We start from the raw sequence: 16,517 nt of genomic DNA, 5'->3' as shown, positions 1-16,517 counted from the left end.
CTAATCTTTGAATGTCCACCTGTTGTAAAACCAAGGTTTTCATTTCTTTCTTCGGGCCACATCTAGGGCAGGTCAGTGAGTGCCACTGACATCAAACTAAGTTGTAAAACCTTTGGATGTGGTATCATACTTCTACACAGTACCCTGGGTGGTATAGCATTAGTGTGACCTCTGAATAGGTAGAAAATGAATTTTAAAACCTGATACCAATACTCTTTCTCCTGCTTTAACTGTTCATTACAAAAAACACAATCTAAAACTAATAAATGTTATCAGACCTACCAGATGCCAAAGTTGGAGTAATGTGCCTGAGGGAAGGGAGTCATTGAAAGAAAGCCAGTTAGGAAGAATAATGCCCTGGCCTAGTAGTACATCTTACCTGGAAGAGGGCATTTAAAACATGTAAGTGAATTCTCAGAAAACACACTCTGCATCCTAACTGACTGTTTACTTAATAACTCTAAGTCTAGTATTTAAAGAGATAAGATTGAATGTCTAAATTTTAGTGGTAATTGTGTAAAAGAAAAACCTTAAACTTCAATTGTCTGGTATTAGATATCGATACTGACACTCATGTCTTATAAATTATTGTAACTGACTAGGTAATGTTACCTTCCAAGCCTGCACAATTCCTAAGTAAGAGAGCATTCTGCTTACACAGGCAGGTCTCCATTGATACAAGCATCAAATCTGATGTAGTCACAACAGGTTCACTGATAGGACATTTTGTGAAAGTAAGTATTACTAAGAACAAGTGAAAACATAAATTGTATAAATCTAAGAATGAAAGCTTTCTCTATTTTAATAATATTAACATATGCATGTGCATATTATGTTTATATATTTCTAAAGCCATGCTTGTATTTTTTTTTTACAATTTGAACACTTATTATAAAAGAAACATTTCATAATTATTTAAAAATTAAAGAATAGGGTGGGGGATTTAGCTCAGTGGCACCACACCTGCCTCTCAAGTGCAAGGTCCAGAGATCGATCCCTGGTACCAAAAAAAAAAAATTAAAAATTAAAGAATATAGAATCTTATGTACTTATTATTTATTGTACAATGCTAGGGATCTAACCCAAGACCTCACACATGCTAGGCAATTGCTATACCACTTACCTAACCCCCAGCCCCAGAATTGTTTTTTAAAGTCTCTTCTTTCCTACTTTCTACTCTGCCAGGGAAGCTTTTGTTACTTAATAGCCAGTCTGTGTCTTTTCAGATAATCCTATGCATTACAAATATGAAATTTTTTTTTTTTTTTTTGTACCAGGGATTGAACTCAGATCCTTGCGCTTGCAAGGCAGGTCACTGAATCGCTGAGCTAAAAACCCAGCCCCACAAAGGATCAAATTATACAACCTTTCCATGGTTTGCCTTTTCTACTTAACAGTTTGCATGGATGTCTGGCCATCTGTGGACATTTGGGCATAGATGCACATTCAGTACACATGAAGATTTATTTCATTCTTTTCATCAGCTGTGTAGTAGTGTAGTTACTTTATACCTAAGATAACTTATGTTTAAGTTACATAAATTGAGGTAACTTAAACCTAAGTTATTTTTAATCAGTGACAGTTTTTCTTTGTTAGATCCTATACTGCTCTGAACACCCTCCATACTTCCTTATGAGCTTGTACAAGTGCATCTTTGGTGTAAATTTATTTTTTTTGGTACCAGGGATTGAACTCAGGACCTTGCGCTTGCAAGGCAGGCAGTGGAACCACTGAGCTAAATCCCTGTCCCTGGTGTAACTTTAAAGTGAGTTGCTACCATAGGCCAAAGAGAATGCTTTGAAATTTGATAGATCTTGGTAGTTACCTTTTGAAAAGGTGGAACCAATTTATTCCTACAGTATCTCTTTTTCTATATTAACTTTCTATATTATTGTTATCTTAAAGTGTAGCCATTCTGATAAAAAATAACTTCACACAGTTGTTTAACTGTAATTTTTTTCCAGTATAATGTTCAGCATCTTTTTTATTTTATTGGCCATTTGCAATCACCTTTTTAATATGCATTTAAATTATATCGTTGACCTTTTTAAATAGGAAATTTTCCATTTTGTTAACTTATTTTGTAAGTTATATTTTGTATGTACTTTATATTATATTTATATTTATCACTCTTATGGCTTGATTATATTCAATCCACAATAAAGTGTTTTTCTAATGTTTTTCTCTGATACTTATATTTTTAAAATACTTTTATGGCTTTCTTTTATGTTGAAATCTGTTTTTATGTAAGTTTTATTTAAATTTTTACATTTTTATGAGATGAGTTAGAAATTCAGCTTTATTTTCTCTCCTCAGGGCTAATGTTACCCCAATAGCATTTATTAAATAATTTATCTGTCTCTCCTTTATTGTTGTTTTTGAATCCAAATCATAGATATACATATTTCCAGGCACACTGACACCCCCAGCACCGAAGACAATATTCTAGTGAAACAGGATGTATAGAATCATAATTAGTACTGCATTGTTACTGCTACTTACTGTTCACTGACACCTGAGGCAAAGAATAAAAATTATCAACAATCTTAGACCTGGTGTGAGGGCTAATAAAGAGCCCTATTTCAGTTTTTATGCAAGGTTTCTATTTCTGTGACCCAGCAGTTTATTAGATCACAGTCTCTACCCCGGAACTCACTTTTGTTTCTCACTTAATCTCAGGCATTCCTGGTTCCAGAAAAGCTGTTAAGTAATAATAATGTTGAGTGCTTATATTGTACTTTTCATCCCCAAAGTGCTAGCTAAACATTGACTAATTAAATTCATTGATGAGAGGAAAACTGATACCTGGTCGCACACCTGTGAGGAGACAATCTCTGAAAGACTACTTCTCTCTTTGAATGGCACTCAGAAAGCAAGGGAATAAAATGCTGGTGACGTTATTTCAGTTCTGTTGAAAATTCCTAGGGTATCTTTCTAATTAGTCTGGTTAAACACACCTTTTATCCATCTTCCCACATATTCCCTTTCTACATTCCTGAGCTATTGAAAAAGTTCCTTTTGATGTTTTCCCTGTTGGTTAATCACAAAATCATAGAAATTTCAAACTGAAAGGAATCCTTATAGATCATGTCATTTTAAATGTCTTAGCATAATTGCTTTATTTTGCAGATGAGGAAACTGAGGCATGGAGAAGTTACTTGACATTTAAAAAAAAAGATCATTAGAGAGCTTACTGGGGGACATCACTAGGAATAGAAACCAAGATTTCAAAACTCCTACTATATATATTTCAAATCACAATTAGCTGCATCCTCTTTCCTTTTTCTCTTTGTGTGCATCTGAATTGCCTCTATTTAATCTTATTTTGCTTGCACCCTATTTCTTCCTTGCTTTGCTGTGGCCTTCATGTATATCCTGGCCTTTTATTTTTTTTCCTGTAAAGTACTAGGGATTGAACTATTGCAGATAGGTAAATTAATTAGGTATCTGGTAGGCAGTTAGACCGGGCAGCCCTCAAGGAGCCAACACAGCAAGGAGCCAACATGGAGGACAATCAAGGCACATTCACTGTGGCAGAATTGTAAAAGGAGAGGAACTGCTATACCTTGTGTTTCCCCTGGGGATGAATAGCAGTGATTGATGTTTTAAACAGGTATCAATAACCTGGGGGGGGCAAGGTCTTAACCCAGCCTTTCCAGGAAATATCCCTGACCCCCCCCTTACAGAAAATCCTTGTATGCTTGCTATGTGACTTGCTCTCCCATTTGATTCCCATTTAATCAATATTACCTGGGTGACTGTACTTGTAATCTTATTGGCTGGTCATGGTTTTGCCCTACCTCATGCTCACCTCATAATTTTACATTGGGTCTTATAGTTTTGTCCCATTTGTAACCATCTGTGCACATGGCTTTGCTATATAAAACATCTTGGAGAAGTGGGGTGAGTGGGCAACCCCCCTTCCGTTCCCCCTTCTGTCTCTATTAGACAGAAGATTTCTTTCCCTCAATAAATTTTTCCTACTCTTAACCTCCTTTGTTCCTAGAATTCATTCTTCAATTCTATAGAACATGAACTCACGTTTCAGATATCTAGCAGGTTTGGGAGGTATATCTCTTCCCCCTATATCAGAACCCCGGGCCCTCACTCTGAGCTACATCCCCAGCAAACCTAACACCCTTTTTGAGAGTCTCACTAAGTTGTCCACCTGGTTCGAATTTGGAGTCCTTCTGCCTCAGCCTCCTAGAGTGTTGGAATTACAGGCAGGCTAGGGTTATAGGCACAGTACCAACCACACCCAACAATGTCCTTGACTCTTGTAGTTCATTTCCTTACTTGATCAGGTTACATTGCTTTGGGGTTTGTTATTTCTGTGTCTCATTAAAAGCAGGTATTCATACTGGTTTCCACTCAAATCCTTTCTGAAGAGCCCCATTTCTTCAGTTGTTCCCATGTACATACCAACAGAGAGTAACTTTTGCTTTGCCTTGTTTTTCCAGCTGCAGTAGCTTTTCTCCTTAATAAAGTTACATCTCTAAGTTCTGATGGGCTAGGGTTTAAATTGATGGTAAGGCCATTTTTGTCACAAGATTCTGTGTTACTTCATGAATTTCTCAGTAGTTTAACCAGTAAGATACTAAGATCATCCCCGTATTCAGAAAATTACACAAAATTAAGAGAAATTTTGTGCTGTCTTTCCAGAAACCAAAGGCAGATCCAATTCAGATAAAAACTGTGTGTGTGAACCTGGCCCACATCTTGCTTGAGTGCAGGGGCGGAGGGATTTAGAAATTTCCATTTTTACATGGCGGCTCTGCAGACTTCACAGTGGCCTTGGAATTCTGCGGCTGTTGCAAACCCTTTGGTTGCACTCTGACCCAGATGCCCTCGTAAAGACCCCTTCCTCATAAATTGTGCTTACAAGGGAAAGCCAGTCTGTCACTGGGAAGCTGGGTGACCTTCATCAGCTCTGTCAGCTCTCTGGACCTCAATTTCTTCATATATGAAATGAAGAGACTGGGTTACAAAGACTGCTTAGGAATTTTACTCATTTGCTATCTAGTGAGTCAGTAATGCCATAACTTAGGACCAAAAATGAATACTAGAAACTTCAATCAGATTTATTTCAGACATAAAGCTAATTAACAAAGAAGCAGAATTCTTCTGATCATACTGGGAATTTTCAGGAACTGTTTCAGTTTGAAATATTGTTATCTGTTTTCTCCATATAATCATACCTTGGGACTTGGCTACTTTGAAATTCATCAAATTTGATATTCAACATGAAAGCTAGAACTTGTTGGTGTCAATTGCCTGAATTGCTACTCTTTCCAGCCAAAACAATTTGTTGGGTATTTGTCATTTTTAGGTACTCATTGCACCTCTCAGAAAAATTAACACCTAGTACTAAGGTACCACTGTATGTAATACCCCACATCCCTTTATTAGACCATATGGCCAGTTTGGGGCTTAGAATATTTGAACAACATTATTGCCCTTAGTCTTTGCAAATGCTTTATTAAATTTCCATGGAATTATGACTTGACTAAGCTATAGCCCTTAAGGGACTTAGCTCAGAAAAATTGTCTCAGTAGGCCCCATACCATATATTTTTTCTGAATAAAAAATTTGCACTTTAGGTTTGTCTTTCTATTGAAATTCCTTTATCTTTTATTCCCTAATGCTTAGTTTCAAGCAGGAAGCAAAATGTAATATGATAGGAATGATTGTGGTCCCTCAAAATCTACCCAATTACTTAAATCATATTAAATTATCACAGTTTCCAGTGTCTTAGTAGAAACTGTCACCTTTGGGAAAGGATCAGATAAGAGTTAATTGGTGACATCATAATAATCCCTCAGCAAAGTACCTGGTTAGCCAAAATCTCAATCCTATTGACCAGTTCCATAATGGATTGGGGGGAGGGTGGCTCTTTAGAGAATGGACTGTTTTGAGTTTATGTATAAACATCCCAGCACTGAGCCACAATAAGGAGCTCAAAGGTTATTATGGAAAAAGTTTTACCCAACTTTTTGAAATAGGAATATCCCATATGCTTTTGGTGGTATACTTTTTATTTTCTATTTTTAAGGGTTTATGAGTCAGAGCAGTAAATTTTAGAATGGAATGAGGATGCAGAATAATTCCATTGTGTGTCAAGGCTTTCAAGCTTGAACAGAATCCACAGGCTGCTGTTTCCAACTTCCTATAAACTCACTGGCCTAGGTTACTAGACTTCACTTTAACTACCTGTTAATGCTGGCAAATGGCACACAGAGACAAAATACAACCTTTCGTGGTCATTTAGCCAAGAAAAGACAAGCTAAATTATGTTGGAAATTATGTCACAGTGTGTGACAATTTTGATTCTTCCATTTCTACTCACTTGTTCCTAGTAAGTGGCAGGTAGGTTTGTTCCACGTGAACTCGGTCTTTGGGTTAAGACTTTTTTAAAAAATTGGTATCTGGGATCAAACTCAGGGCTTTGCACTTGTGAGACAGGCATGGTGCCCCTGAGCTAAATCCCCGGCCCAGCCCCAGCCCTGGGTTAGACTTTTAGAAAAGGAGCCATTTGTCAAGTGCAGCAACTTCTTCATCAGAGTATTCCAAACAGTGGTCCAAACTCTAGATGTTACATCATGGCTCAGCCATACTTGTTTTGAGGTAACTTGACAAATCAGAGGGAGAGGGAAAGAATTAATCAGTGCCTAAAGAAATTTGATAAGAGCCTTTTTTTCTTTTCTTTTCTTTTTTTTTTTTTTTGTCAAGTTAATAGTAATCTGTCTTGTTTCCCCTGTAGATTTAGTTTTGTGAGGTGCCAAGGGAGTGAAGACATAGAGGAATCATTTGTGCCCCTTTCCCAACCCCATAGATCTCCATTGGCTGCAGACCTTGAACATGACACTGCAATTTCCTGGTGCCACACATGAGTAATAAGCAGCTGTTTCTGAACTGTGGTTTGGAAAAGGCAGCACTAGGTTATTTTTTAACTTAATTGTAATTTTTGATTGGTCTGCAAGAAAGTAAATCAAATAAAGTCTGTTGTCTTAGTCTGCAAGAAAGCCATAGGCCTCAAATTCCAGTGCTGACCGTCTTGACAAGAATAGAAGAGGCAGAGAAATGTGTGTATCCCCAAGCTGTGAGTTCAACCAGGCAGCTTTCATGGGCTGCCTTTGCATAAGAAGGGTGAGCATATTTGGCGTATTTGTCAGCTGACTGGATTGTGGAAGTTAACATTCACAGTCTCTTGAGTTCTAAAAGTACCTGAAGTGACAGGAAAAAATTTTTTATAGAGAGACCGCAAAAGTGAAAAATAGAAAAATCTGGAAGAACAGAGCAGCTTAACGCTGCATCTTGTCCTTGTCTCACGGGGTGATAAAATGGCATAATTTACGTTACAAGTGGAGCTTTGTATTTTTTGAAAACCCAGTCAGTATGACACCTCTGAAGTTGTCGATATGCGCATTTCCAAGTGAATAAATCAGATTGGTACCTTCCTTAGGATAAGAAATTAAGTTTAATGGAAACCAGAAACAAACTCTCTCCCTCTCCTTGGACATCTGCCTCTTCTTGAGGCATTATGTTAGTTTGGTATATGGAGAATATGGAAGGGATCTAGTGCAGGGGCCAAGGAGATGAGGGGAGAGCCACATATGTTTTCTGCTGATCACTTCATCATGACTTTACTCATGTAGACATGAGCTTTAGGAGATACAAATGGAGAGAGAAGCAAACCTCAGCTCAGGAGTCTGTTTCACTAGCATTCATGACAAGTCCAGTTGACCACTTGTTAAATAAAACCACCACACTCATAATGCTAAAGATGAAGTATCCTTCAACTTTTGATGGATAGTTGTAAAGTTATATTATTAACCTCTGGCTAATTTAAATACAATAGGAAAGGAGTAAGAAAGGCAATTTCCAGATTTTGCTAAGACACTATCTTACATGAGTGATTCACATCAAGTATGACTTGTGCTAAATGTCTCCTCCCAGCATTTTGTTCTCAAAGTAAGTGTTCTTGTGCAAAATCTGTCTTATCCATAGCAGTATCAGGGGAAATGGATCTGGTGGCTTTACCTTAATTTCTGTTGTTCTTATGCAAACAGAATAATTTGATGCCGTGTTTAAAATGACACATGAACTTCATATCTTTTTCTCTTACTCCTGCTATAAATCCTGTGTTTGAAAGGAGAGATGAGTTTTAATCATAGAGAATTTCTGTTTAAAGATAATAGTAGGCTGTTGGTTATTGATCACTTGCTGTAACTTGAACACTGAGCTAGGTTAGTTTCAGTATGTTAAATGTGATCTGTCCTTTACTCCTACAAGCAGATATTATCCTAATTTTTCAGTTAAGGAAACTAAGGTTCAATGAGGTTAGGTAACTTGCCAGAGTCACAGCTGGAAAGTGTATGAGCCAGAATCGATACTCAGATCACCTTTCTTTTTCCCAGTCAATTCTACTGCTTTTCAATACCCAGATACAACTAAGTTCTGATGGAGTACTTTGGAGTGTCAGCCTCTTTGGAAGACATTTTCATGTGACAACAATGTAGTGGAAAAATATACCTAAGTCTTCAGTAAGCAAAACTGGTACCATAGTTGTGTATTTTCTTTTTAAAATAAGCTTTGGACAATTTCATTAAGGAAGTACTTCTGTGGTTTACTTTGTCCTGGTCAGGCCATGCTTGCCCTCTGTGATATCAGAATCCCCTAGATACATTCTAGCAAGGGTAAACAGTTAATAGGATTTCCCTATGCTGGACCCTGTGGACTGTTGTGGCTAGCAAGGAATACCAGATTAAGGTTAACATAGCAGTTTCTCAGCCTGACCGTCCTCAGAGCTCTGCACTCCTTGGTCAGGAGACTTTGACTTTGCCCCACCCCTAATCATTTTCCAGGTTCGGTGCCATCCCAGCAGCTCATTGTTCTCAGTTAGAACCTGAAGGTAGTAGGTCACCCTAGGTTTTATTTGAGGCCACCATTTTTCTAGTGTTTGTAGAATAGAGACTTAACCTAAATCACCCCAAGATGTCTAGGAAGCAAGAGTGAAAGGACTAAGGCTCTTGGGTTGGAGGAGAGCCTATGGTAGGCAAGATGCTTTATTCATTTTTGAGCAGTTGTCCAAAACAGACATGTATAAAAACCCTAGAAGATAGCAAACCTACAGGCCCCTTTTCATAGTGATTAAACCTATAAACCAGCAGCCAAAAGAGAGCTCAAATCTTTTCCCATTGTTGCTAGTAACTGTATTCAAAGGAAAGGCTTAAATCATATATATCTTTACCATTGAAAAATTATAAATTTTCCTTTCTATAATAAAGGAAGTTTATAAATTCTAAAATAAGTTTCAGAATATTACCTCAGTTTTATGGAAGGAAAAATTCCAGCAGCTTCAGCCATTTGGAACATGGCCACAAGTGAGCTGCCACCAAGTCCGAATACTCTTTCTGCTCCTTCCTACATAACGCAGCCTCGTGATTAAAAATGATTATGACATAAAAAAAATCCCAAGACAGGACTGCTGACAGCCAAGGGAAGAGACAAAAAAGCTGCCTTGGTCCATCAACAAAGACTCAGATGCCCTGCAGGGAGGGAATATTTTAAGTGCATAGAAGATTCACTCTTTGCCCTCAAGCAATTTTTTTTTTAGGTTGCCTCATATAAAATTGCCAGTTTTGTAGGACTGTATGTTCAGTATACTATTGGAAAACAAAATAATCACATGTTAAACAATAGCAACAAGAACAAAATAACATCTAGTTCTATATTAAGCTATGTGATATAAAAGTAAATATCTAGGGAGAAGCATCATTGGTCCGTGGCAGCTGAAATAACCAAATATGGCTTTCCAGATAAAGCCAGAATAATCTAAGCCATGGAGCCTATGTGAAATTTAAACAAATGTTAAGAAAAGAAGTAAAACTCTTAAAAGAGGAAATGACATGGCTAAAGGGACAGGAGCTAAAAAGCATGTTCTGGACAGGAGAAAGTTCGCTCACAACATGGAAATGACTTGAACTAGATAGTGTGGCATCAACCAGTGGCAGTCCTTGTGTATCAAGAGAAATGTAAGCTCCAGTTTAATCTAGTTTACTCTTGTATTGAAGGTCTGGGACAGTACAGTTTATGAAATGAATGAGTGAGAAGCTTTGATTCATGATAAAGTAAGAATTCACCAAGGATTGACAGAAAAGATGATGCCCTTATGCCTCATGGTATACATATGCAAGTGGTATCTAAAACTGACTAATGTGTATGCTAGATGGGCCAGGGATGTAGCTCAGCGGCACAGCACCTGCCTGGTAAGATTGAGGTCCTGAGTTCGATCCCCAGTACAAAAAAAAGGAAAAAAGAAAGAAAAAAGAAAAGAAAAAGACTGGCATCTCAAAATAAAATCAGGACATTCTTTCATTAATCTGGAGAGGGGTGATAAGATCCTGGAGTAGGATGGTGAAGGTGGGAAGGGAGGAATGCAGAGAGAGACTGGCTTAGATAGTAGATATTTTAAAGAAACAGCATAAACCTCAAAAACTTGATTGAAAGAAGCCAGTCTCTAAAAAATACCTATTATACGACCCCATTTATATGAAATAGGCAAATTTATAGAGACAGAAAGTAGATTATTGGTTCCTAGGACTTGGGGGAGCAGGGAAAGGGAGAAATTAATGGGTATGGGGATTTAGGGGAAGATGGATTAAATGTTCTAAAACTGATTATAGTAATGGCATACAGTTCCTTTAATAACAATCATTGAATTGCACATTTTAAATGGTTGAATTATATGGTATGTGAATTATATTTCTGTAAAGGTGTTATTAAAAAATAGGGAGACGGAATCAATAAAATGTAGTGAATACAGGAAATATATGTTTAATGGAAAAAATTAGTCACTCAGAGTAGATTTCATAATTCCCAATTTGATTCTAATGAAATAACAATTATGGCTACTAGCACTATTATTTAATATTATTTTAGAAGGTCTGAGTGATAGCATAAAACATGAAACATAAAGAGGAGATATAATATTAGAAGGAATTACTTTAAGAGGACCCATAAGAATCACCTAAAAATGACTAGCACTGATGAAATATAGGAAAATGGTCATATGTAAGATGTACACAGATGTCAATATAATATCCCAGTAATAGCTAATGAGAAAAAACATTATTTAAAAATTTAACCTTGAAATAATCTAAGTAATAAATGTGAATGGCTTATATAAGGGAAAAAGATTTTTATTAAGTAATAATAAAGATTTAATAAAATGGAGAAGTTTATCAGGTTCTTTGGTAGGAAGACTAAATATTATAAATGTATAAGTCCCAAAATTAATTTTCAAAATCTTATTAAAGTGCCTGGGATTTAGCTCAGTGGTTCCGCCACTTGCCTCGCAAGTGCAAGGACCTGAGTTCGATCCCTGGTACCCCCTAAAAAAGCCTTATTAAAGTCCATAGGTAGGAATAAACATAACATTGCTGGTAGTGTAAATTTGATGAAATATGTCAAGATCCTTCAAAATGTTCAGAGAAATCTAGAGAGAAAAGGCTTTCTGTACAAGATGCTCAATCTTTTCCTTTAGATCCTAGATGAAAACTCTCATTCTTCCTCAAAGTTTTCTTCTCATTCCCAGTTTCTTCAAACAACTGATACTTACCAAGTTTCCAAGACTATTTAATATCCCGTGCCTCTCTTTAAACATGTCATAACTTTAGTTATTTAAGAAAAGAGTAAAGTAAGGAAAGCTAAACTCAACTGTCATATTACCACAATTTGGAAATAATCCTATGACACAGTGGAAAGTGTTTACTGGTGGTTTGGTATATGATTTGGTAGTGGTTATTTCTTAGAAAGCGTGTACCGTGTGTAACATGCTTTAGTGGGAGTTTATCAGACGTAATGGGCCCTCAGAAAACAAAAATGAAATAACGTCTACCTACAGCTTCCTAAAGGCTATAGAGAAAGAAGTAAGTTGAAGAATGGTGAAAAACATAATAGCCTGACTCAGATAATAGCCAGGGTAATTCCTAATCCCTTCATAAAGAAAAAAAGCTCCAGGCTGTGGATTTAGCTCAGCGATTCGGTGGCCTGCCTTGCAAGCGCAAGGACCTGAGTTCAATCCCAGGTACCAAAAAAAAAAAAAACTCCATTCTTACAAAGCAGTAAACTCAAATTTTTGTTTATCTTTTGCATTTTAATGCAAAGATAATATACATTCATTATTTTTTTAAATGCAAAGACATAACTATGTATAAAATGACAGGCTTGCTTCTCTGATTTGCCCTCCTCCCTAGAGTTATAATTACTTGTAAATCATTGTGTTATTCCCAAGATTAAAAGTCACCTTAGTTTCTATGTCTAGTACAATTTCATTTTTTTAAAAGACATAATTATATTCTTTGTATTCTTTTATTTTTGTATTCCCAGTCACTACAACTTACTCACCTGGACATTATTATTTTTCTGTAGGTATGATTTATTTCCCTCAGTTGTATGTAAAACTATGATTTTAATTATATTCATTTGAAAGCATTCAGCTAGCTCTTCCTTGTTCATTTTCAGCTATTTTTAAATTAGATTTAATCTCCATTTTTTTCTTATACCCAAATTAGCATGTATATGCATATACATTGATGACAAAAATAAAGGCAGATTTTATCTTGCTAGTATGGAAAGTGCTAAAGTCTTTGAAGCCCATAAATAATAACTAAGTGAGAAGTTTAAACTCATGGGTGTTTAGCAAGGCATTGTGGTGCACACTTGTAATCCCAGCACTCAAGAGGCTGAGGCAGGAGGATAACCTGCAGTTTGAGGCTAGCCTGGGCTACATAGTGAGTTCAAGGCCAGCCTCAAGTACATAGCAAGACCATATCTCAAAACAACAGACAAATAAAACACACATCACTAAACTCATAGGTGTTTGCAAACTATCAGGTAAGGTAACAAGGGGAAGAAGATACCAGGGCCTGGTGGGGACAAGTGTCAACTGGACAGCATGTCCCTCATCAGGAGTAAGAAGCCCCTATTCATGTTGGAATTTAGGCTAATTTTATTATATCTTTTGTTTTGTTTCTTTTTAAGAAAATTTCCCAAGTTTTTTTAAACACTACTAAAATTATAGGCTGAAAATAGTTCTCAGACTGTCACATTACAACCTCTTTATATTACTATACCCATTTTTCTCTTGGGGAGATGATGAAAAACTATCCCATGAATGCATTAGAGAAAAGATGTTATTGAACTTACCACATAAATTTCTACATTTGTATTTTCACAGTTTGTTTTAGAAAACCTACCACACTCCTCTTACATCACACCATAACTATGAAGTTGGTCTATTCAAGTAGGTTCCCCATTTGTTGGTCCTCAGTCCCCTCTACCAACTACAAAGAAAAAGAAATACAAAAGAAGTTTCACCAACTTCATTTTCCAACCTCCAGTGGTTTAAAACCAGAGTCCTGAGTCTTTTCTTCCTCAGAGTTGCTGAGAAATTATAATTAGAGGTTTTCCTGTTGTGTAAAGGAAAGGAGTTCCTTTTGCTTCTTGCAAGACTTTTTTCTATCCTCAGTAAATTTTCTTCCCTGTACCATTTGTCTTTCTGCAGGTGATAGAAGGAAAACTGGCTCCATTCTTGGGCAAGGTCATTAAATTTGCCACCTCACATGTGTACAGCTGCAGTCTCTGTTGCCAGAAGGGGTTCATCTGCGAAATCTGTAACAATGGAGAGATCCTCTACCCTTTTGAGGATATTTCAACCAGCAGGTACAGAATGAATATCTTATCTTATAAAAGAATACCTGAGAATGTCACATGCAGTCTTTTTTGGCCAGATCAGGCCAATTTTTAGTTAAGTAGTCAGTCTCTTTTACCCAAGAACATATTTTCTTTGTTCTTGGAGAACATGTTTCATACTTTGGTTTCCTATATTTATTTCCAACCCTTACTCTACTACCTTTATCCAGAATGAGATAAACAGAGTGGCAGAGAAACATCACCTAACTCTGTCTTCTTAAAGGATTGAAGAGTGTTCAGATTCAGTTTTAGAATGAAGATTTAGGAGGAAGAATCTTCACCATTAACAATGGTGATAGGCAATGGGAAATTGACGTCTCTCAGGAAGACTGAAACTGGGTTAATTAGAAGAGAAAGACATTTAGGTTGTTTCTATTTTGGGGGTATTATGAATACTAGTTATATGAACATTTGTAGATAAGTTTGTATGTGATGTACACTTTTATTTTATTTATTTATTTATTTTGGGTGGGAGGGTTTGAGACAGGGTCTCACTATGTAGTTGAGACTGACCTGGAACTCATTATGTAGCCCAGGCTGGTCTCGAACTCACAGCGATCCTCTTGCCTCAGCCTCCCATGTGCTGGGATTACAGGCATGCACCCCTCGCCCAGCTGTGACTACACTTTTTAAAGGTATCTAATTCCTAGATAGTTAGCTAACTACTATACTCAGGGAAGTGGAGCCTGGGTGACTTGAGTGTGTTTCTATGCATTTATGTGCCTGTCTTTCCATGTGTGGGGCTAACCCAAGTTCCTGAATGTTTACAAATAGTCTTTGGGTTTAAAAAGAGGCCAACAGGGCTGAGTCGACTCTTACCATCTTAGCTCTACTCCACATGCTTCAACTTTCCCTGGCTGCATGCCTTACCTTCTGTTCTGAACCACAATGTTAGTGAGCCCTGCAGGGTGGGAAATGAGCCATAATATTCATGGCCAAAGAAGCCAGTACACACACACACACACAGTGTGTGTTTCTATTATGCTTGGGGATGAAAGGAAAAGTGATATGTATCATTTTTTGATTCAAAAAAAGCAAAAATAAGAACCTTGATCTCAACTTAGTAGGGCAAAAATCATCCATAAATCAATGGATCTGCCTAAGTCCACATATTACTTTGGTTAAAAAAGTAATCCCACATAAACTCCTACTTTTCTCTCCATGGTGTCCTAAAACTTTCATCACCATACTGCAGTGTGTCTGTGGAGACAAGTATGTGGTGAGCAGGCAGCTGCTCACAGGGTTCTCTAGTCATACTTCTAGTTTTGCTTTTTTCTATTTTATTGATATCTGTTCTAATCTTTTTTTTTCCTTGGGGAGTACAGGGGCTCAAACTCAGGACCTTGCACTTGTGAGGCAGACAGCAGAACCACTGAGCTAAATCCCTGGCCTGAATCTTTATTCCTTCCTTCCTCCTGTTTGCTTGCTTGCTTGCTTGCTTGCTTGCTTTATTTATTTATTTATTTATTTATTTATTTGGTTTTTTGAGACAGGGTCTCACTATATAGTTGAGACTGACCTGGAACTCACTATGTAGCCCAGGCTGGTCTTGAACTCACAGCGATCCTCCTGCCTCAGCCTCCCGAGTGTTGGGATTACAGGTGTGTGCCACCATGCCTGGCTCCTTCTTGTTTTAGATTAATTTGTTTTTGTTTTTCTAGTTTCTTGAGATGGAATTTTATGCTATTAATTTGACAATTTTCTTTTTTTCAGTTACAGGTGTTTTAGCTATAAATTTTACTCAAAGTACTACTAACTACATTCACTATATTTTGATATTTTGTATTTCATTTTCATTATTTCAAAATATTTCAAATTTTCCTTCATGATTTCTTCCTTAACCCATGAGTTATTTAGAAGTATACTGTTTAGTTTCCAAATATGTGGGAGTTTCCCACGTGGTTTTCTATTCTAGATCTTTAGTTCTACATGCTAGAAAACATACTTGATAGTTTCAAACTTTTTTAAATTACTGAGACTTGTTTTGTGGCCTAGCATACAGCTTATTCAGTTAGGAGCATTTTTAATTTAATTTTTATTTTTATTACAATCACATTCCATAAAATTCACTTTTTTAAAGTGTCTAATCTGCTGATTTTAGTATAGTCACAAAACTACAACCATCACCACAATCTAATTCTAGAACACTTTGATCATCAAAAACAATCCCATTGTTTTTTTCTCTTTGCTTTTCTTCAAATCACAGGCAACCAATAATTACCTATTGTGGACATTTCATATAAAGCAAATCACACAATATGTGGCCCTTCGAGTCTAACTTCATTGACTTAGTATGTTTTCAAGATTATTTCCTGTTGTTGCATGTATCAATACTACATTCCCTTTTCATGGATGAGTAATAGCTTACTGGATGGCTGTACTAAATTTTATTTATTCAGAGAAACTGATGACTTTTGAAAAGATGAGCAGAATGGACAACTTTGTAGAGCTAGCCTGACCAAGAAAGTAAGAGGAAAAAAATGCACATTGCTAAATGAGGAATGGAATGGTATAGAAATTAAAAGAATTATTAAATAATGCTGTAAACAACTGTATGCCAACAAATTATACAACTTAGATAAAATTATCTAAAAAAACAAATTACAAAACCTGACTGAAGATGTAAAATAAATTCTCAAAGAAAGATATAACATCCTTAACACATATGAACAGTCAAAATACATGAGACAAAAATGAATGAACTTCAAGAAAAACAGATGATTCCACTATGATAGAGACTTCAACACCATATTATCTGTAAC

At 36.6% G+C, this 16,517-nt stretch overlaps 1 protein-coding gene across 3 annotated transcripts in view; it reads left to right on the top strand.

Annotated features, from left to right (window-relative positions):
• Positions 1–16,517, top strand: part of Plekhm3 (pleckstrin homology domain containing M3) — a 182,485-nt gene that overhangs the window by 135,578 nt on the left and 30,390 nt on the right. For all 3 annotated transcript variants that reach the window (XM_010616080.3, XM_010616081.2, XM_033764580.1), the window contains exon 7: positions 13,568–13,725. In XM_010616080.3, the coding sequence (XP_010614382.1) occupies positions 13,568–13,725 (158 nt within the window). The remainder of the gene's footprint in view (positions 1–13,567; positions 13,726–16,517) is intronic.

The sequence above is a fragment of the Fukomys damarensis genome, unplaced genomic scaffold, assembly GCF_012274545.1.
Source record: "Fukomys damarensis isolate Sample0158 unplaced genomic scaffold, DMR_v1.0_HiC HiC_scaffold_16, whole genome shotgun sequence".
Classification (NCBI taxonomy): domain Eukaryota; kingdom Metazoa; phylum Chordata; class Mammalia; order Rodentia; family Bathyergidae; genus Fukomys; species Fukomys damarensis.
The sequence above is the reverse complement of the archived record's forward strand: the minus strand, read 5'-3'. Positions and strand labels throughout refer to the sequence as shown.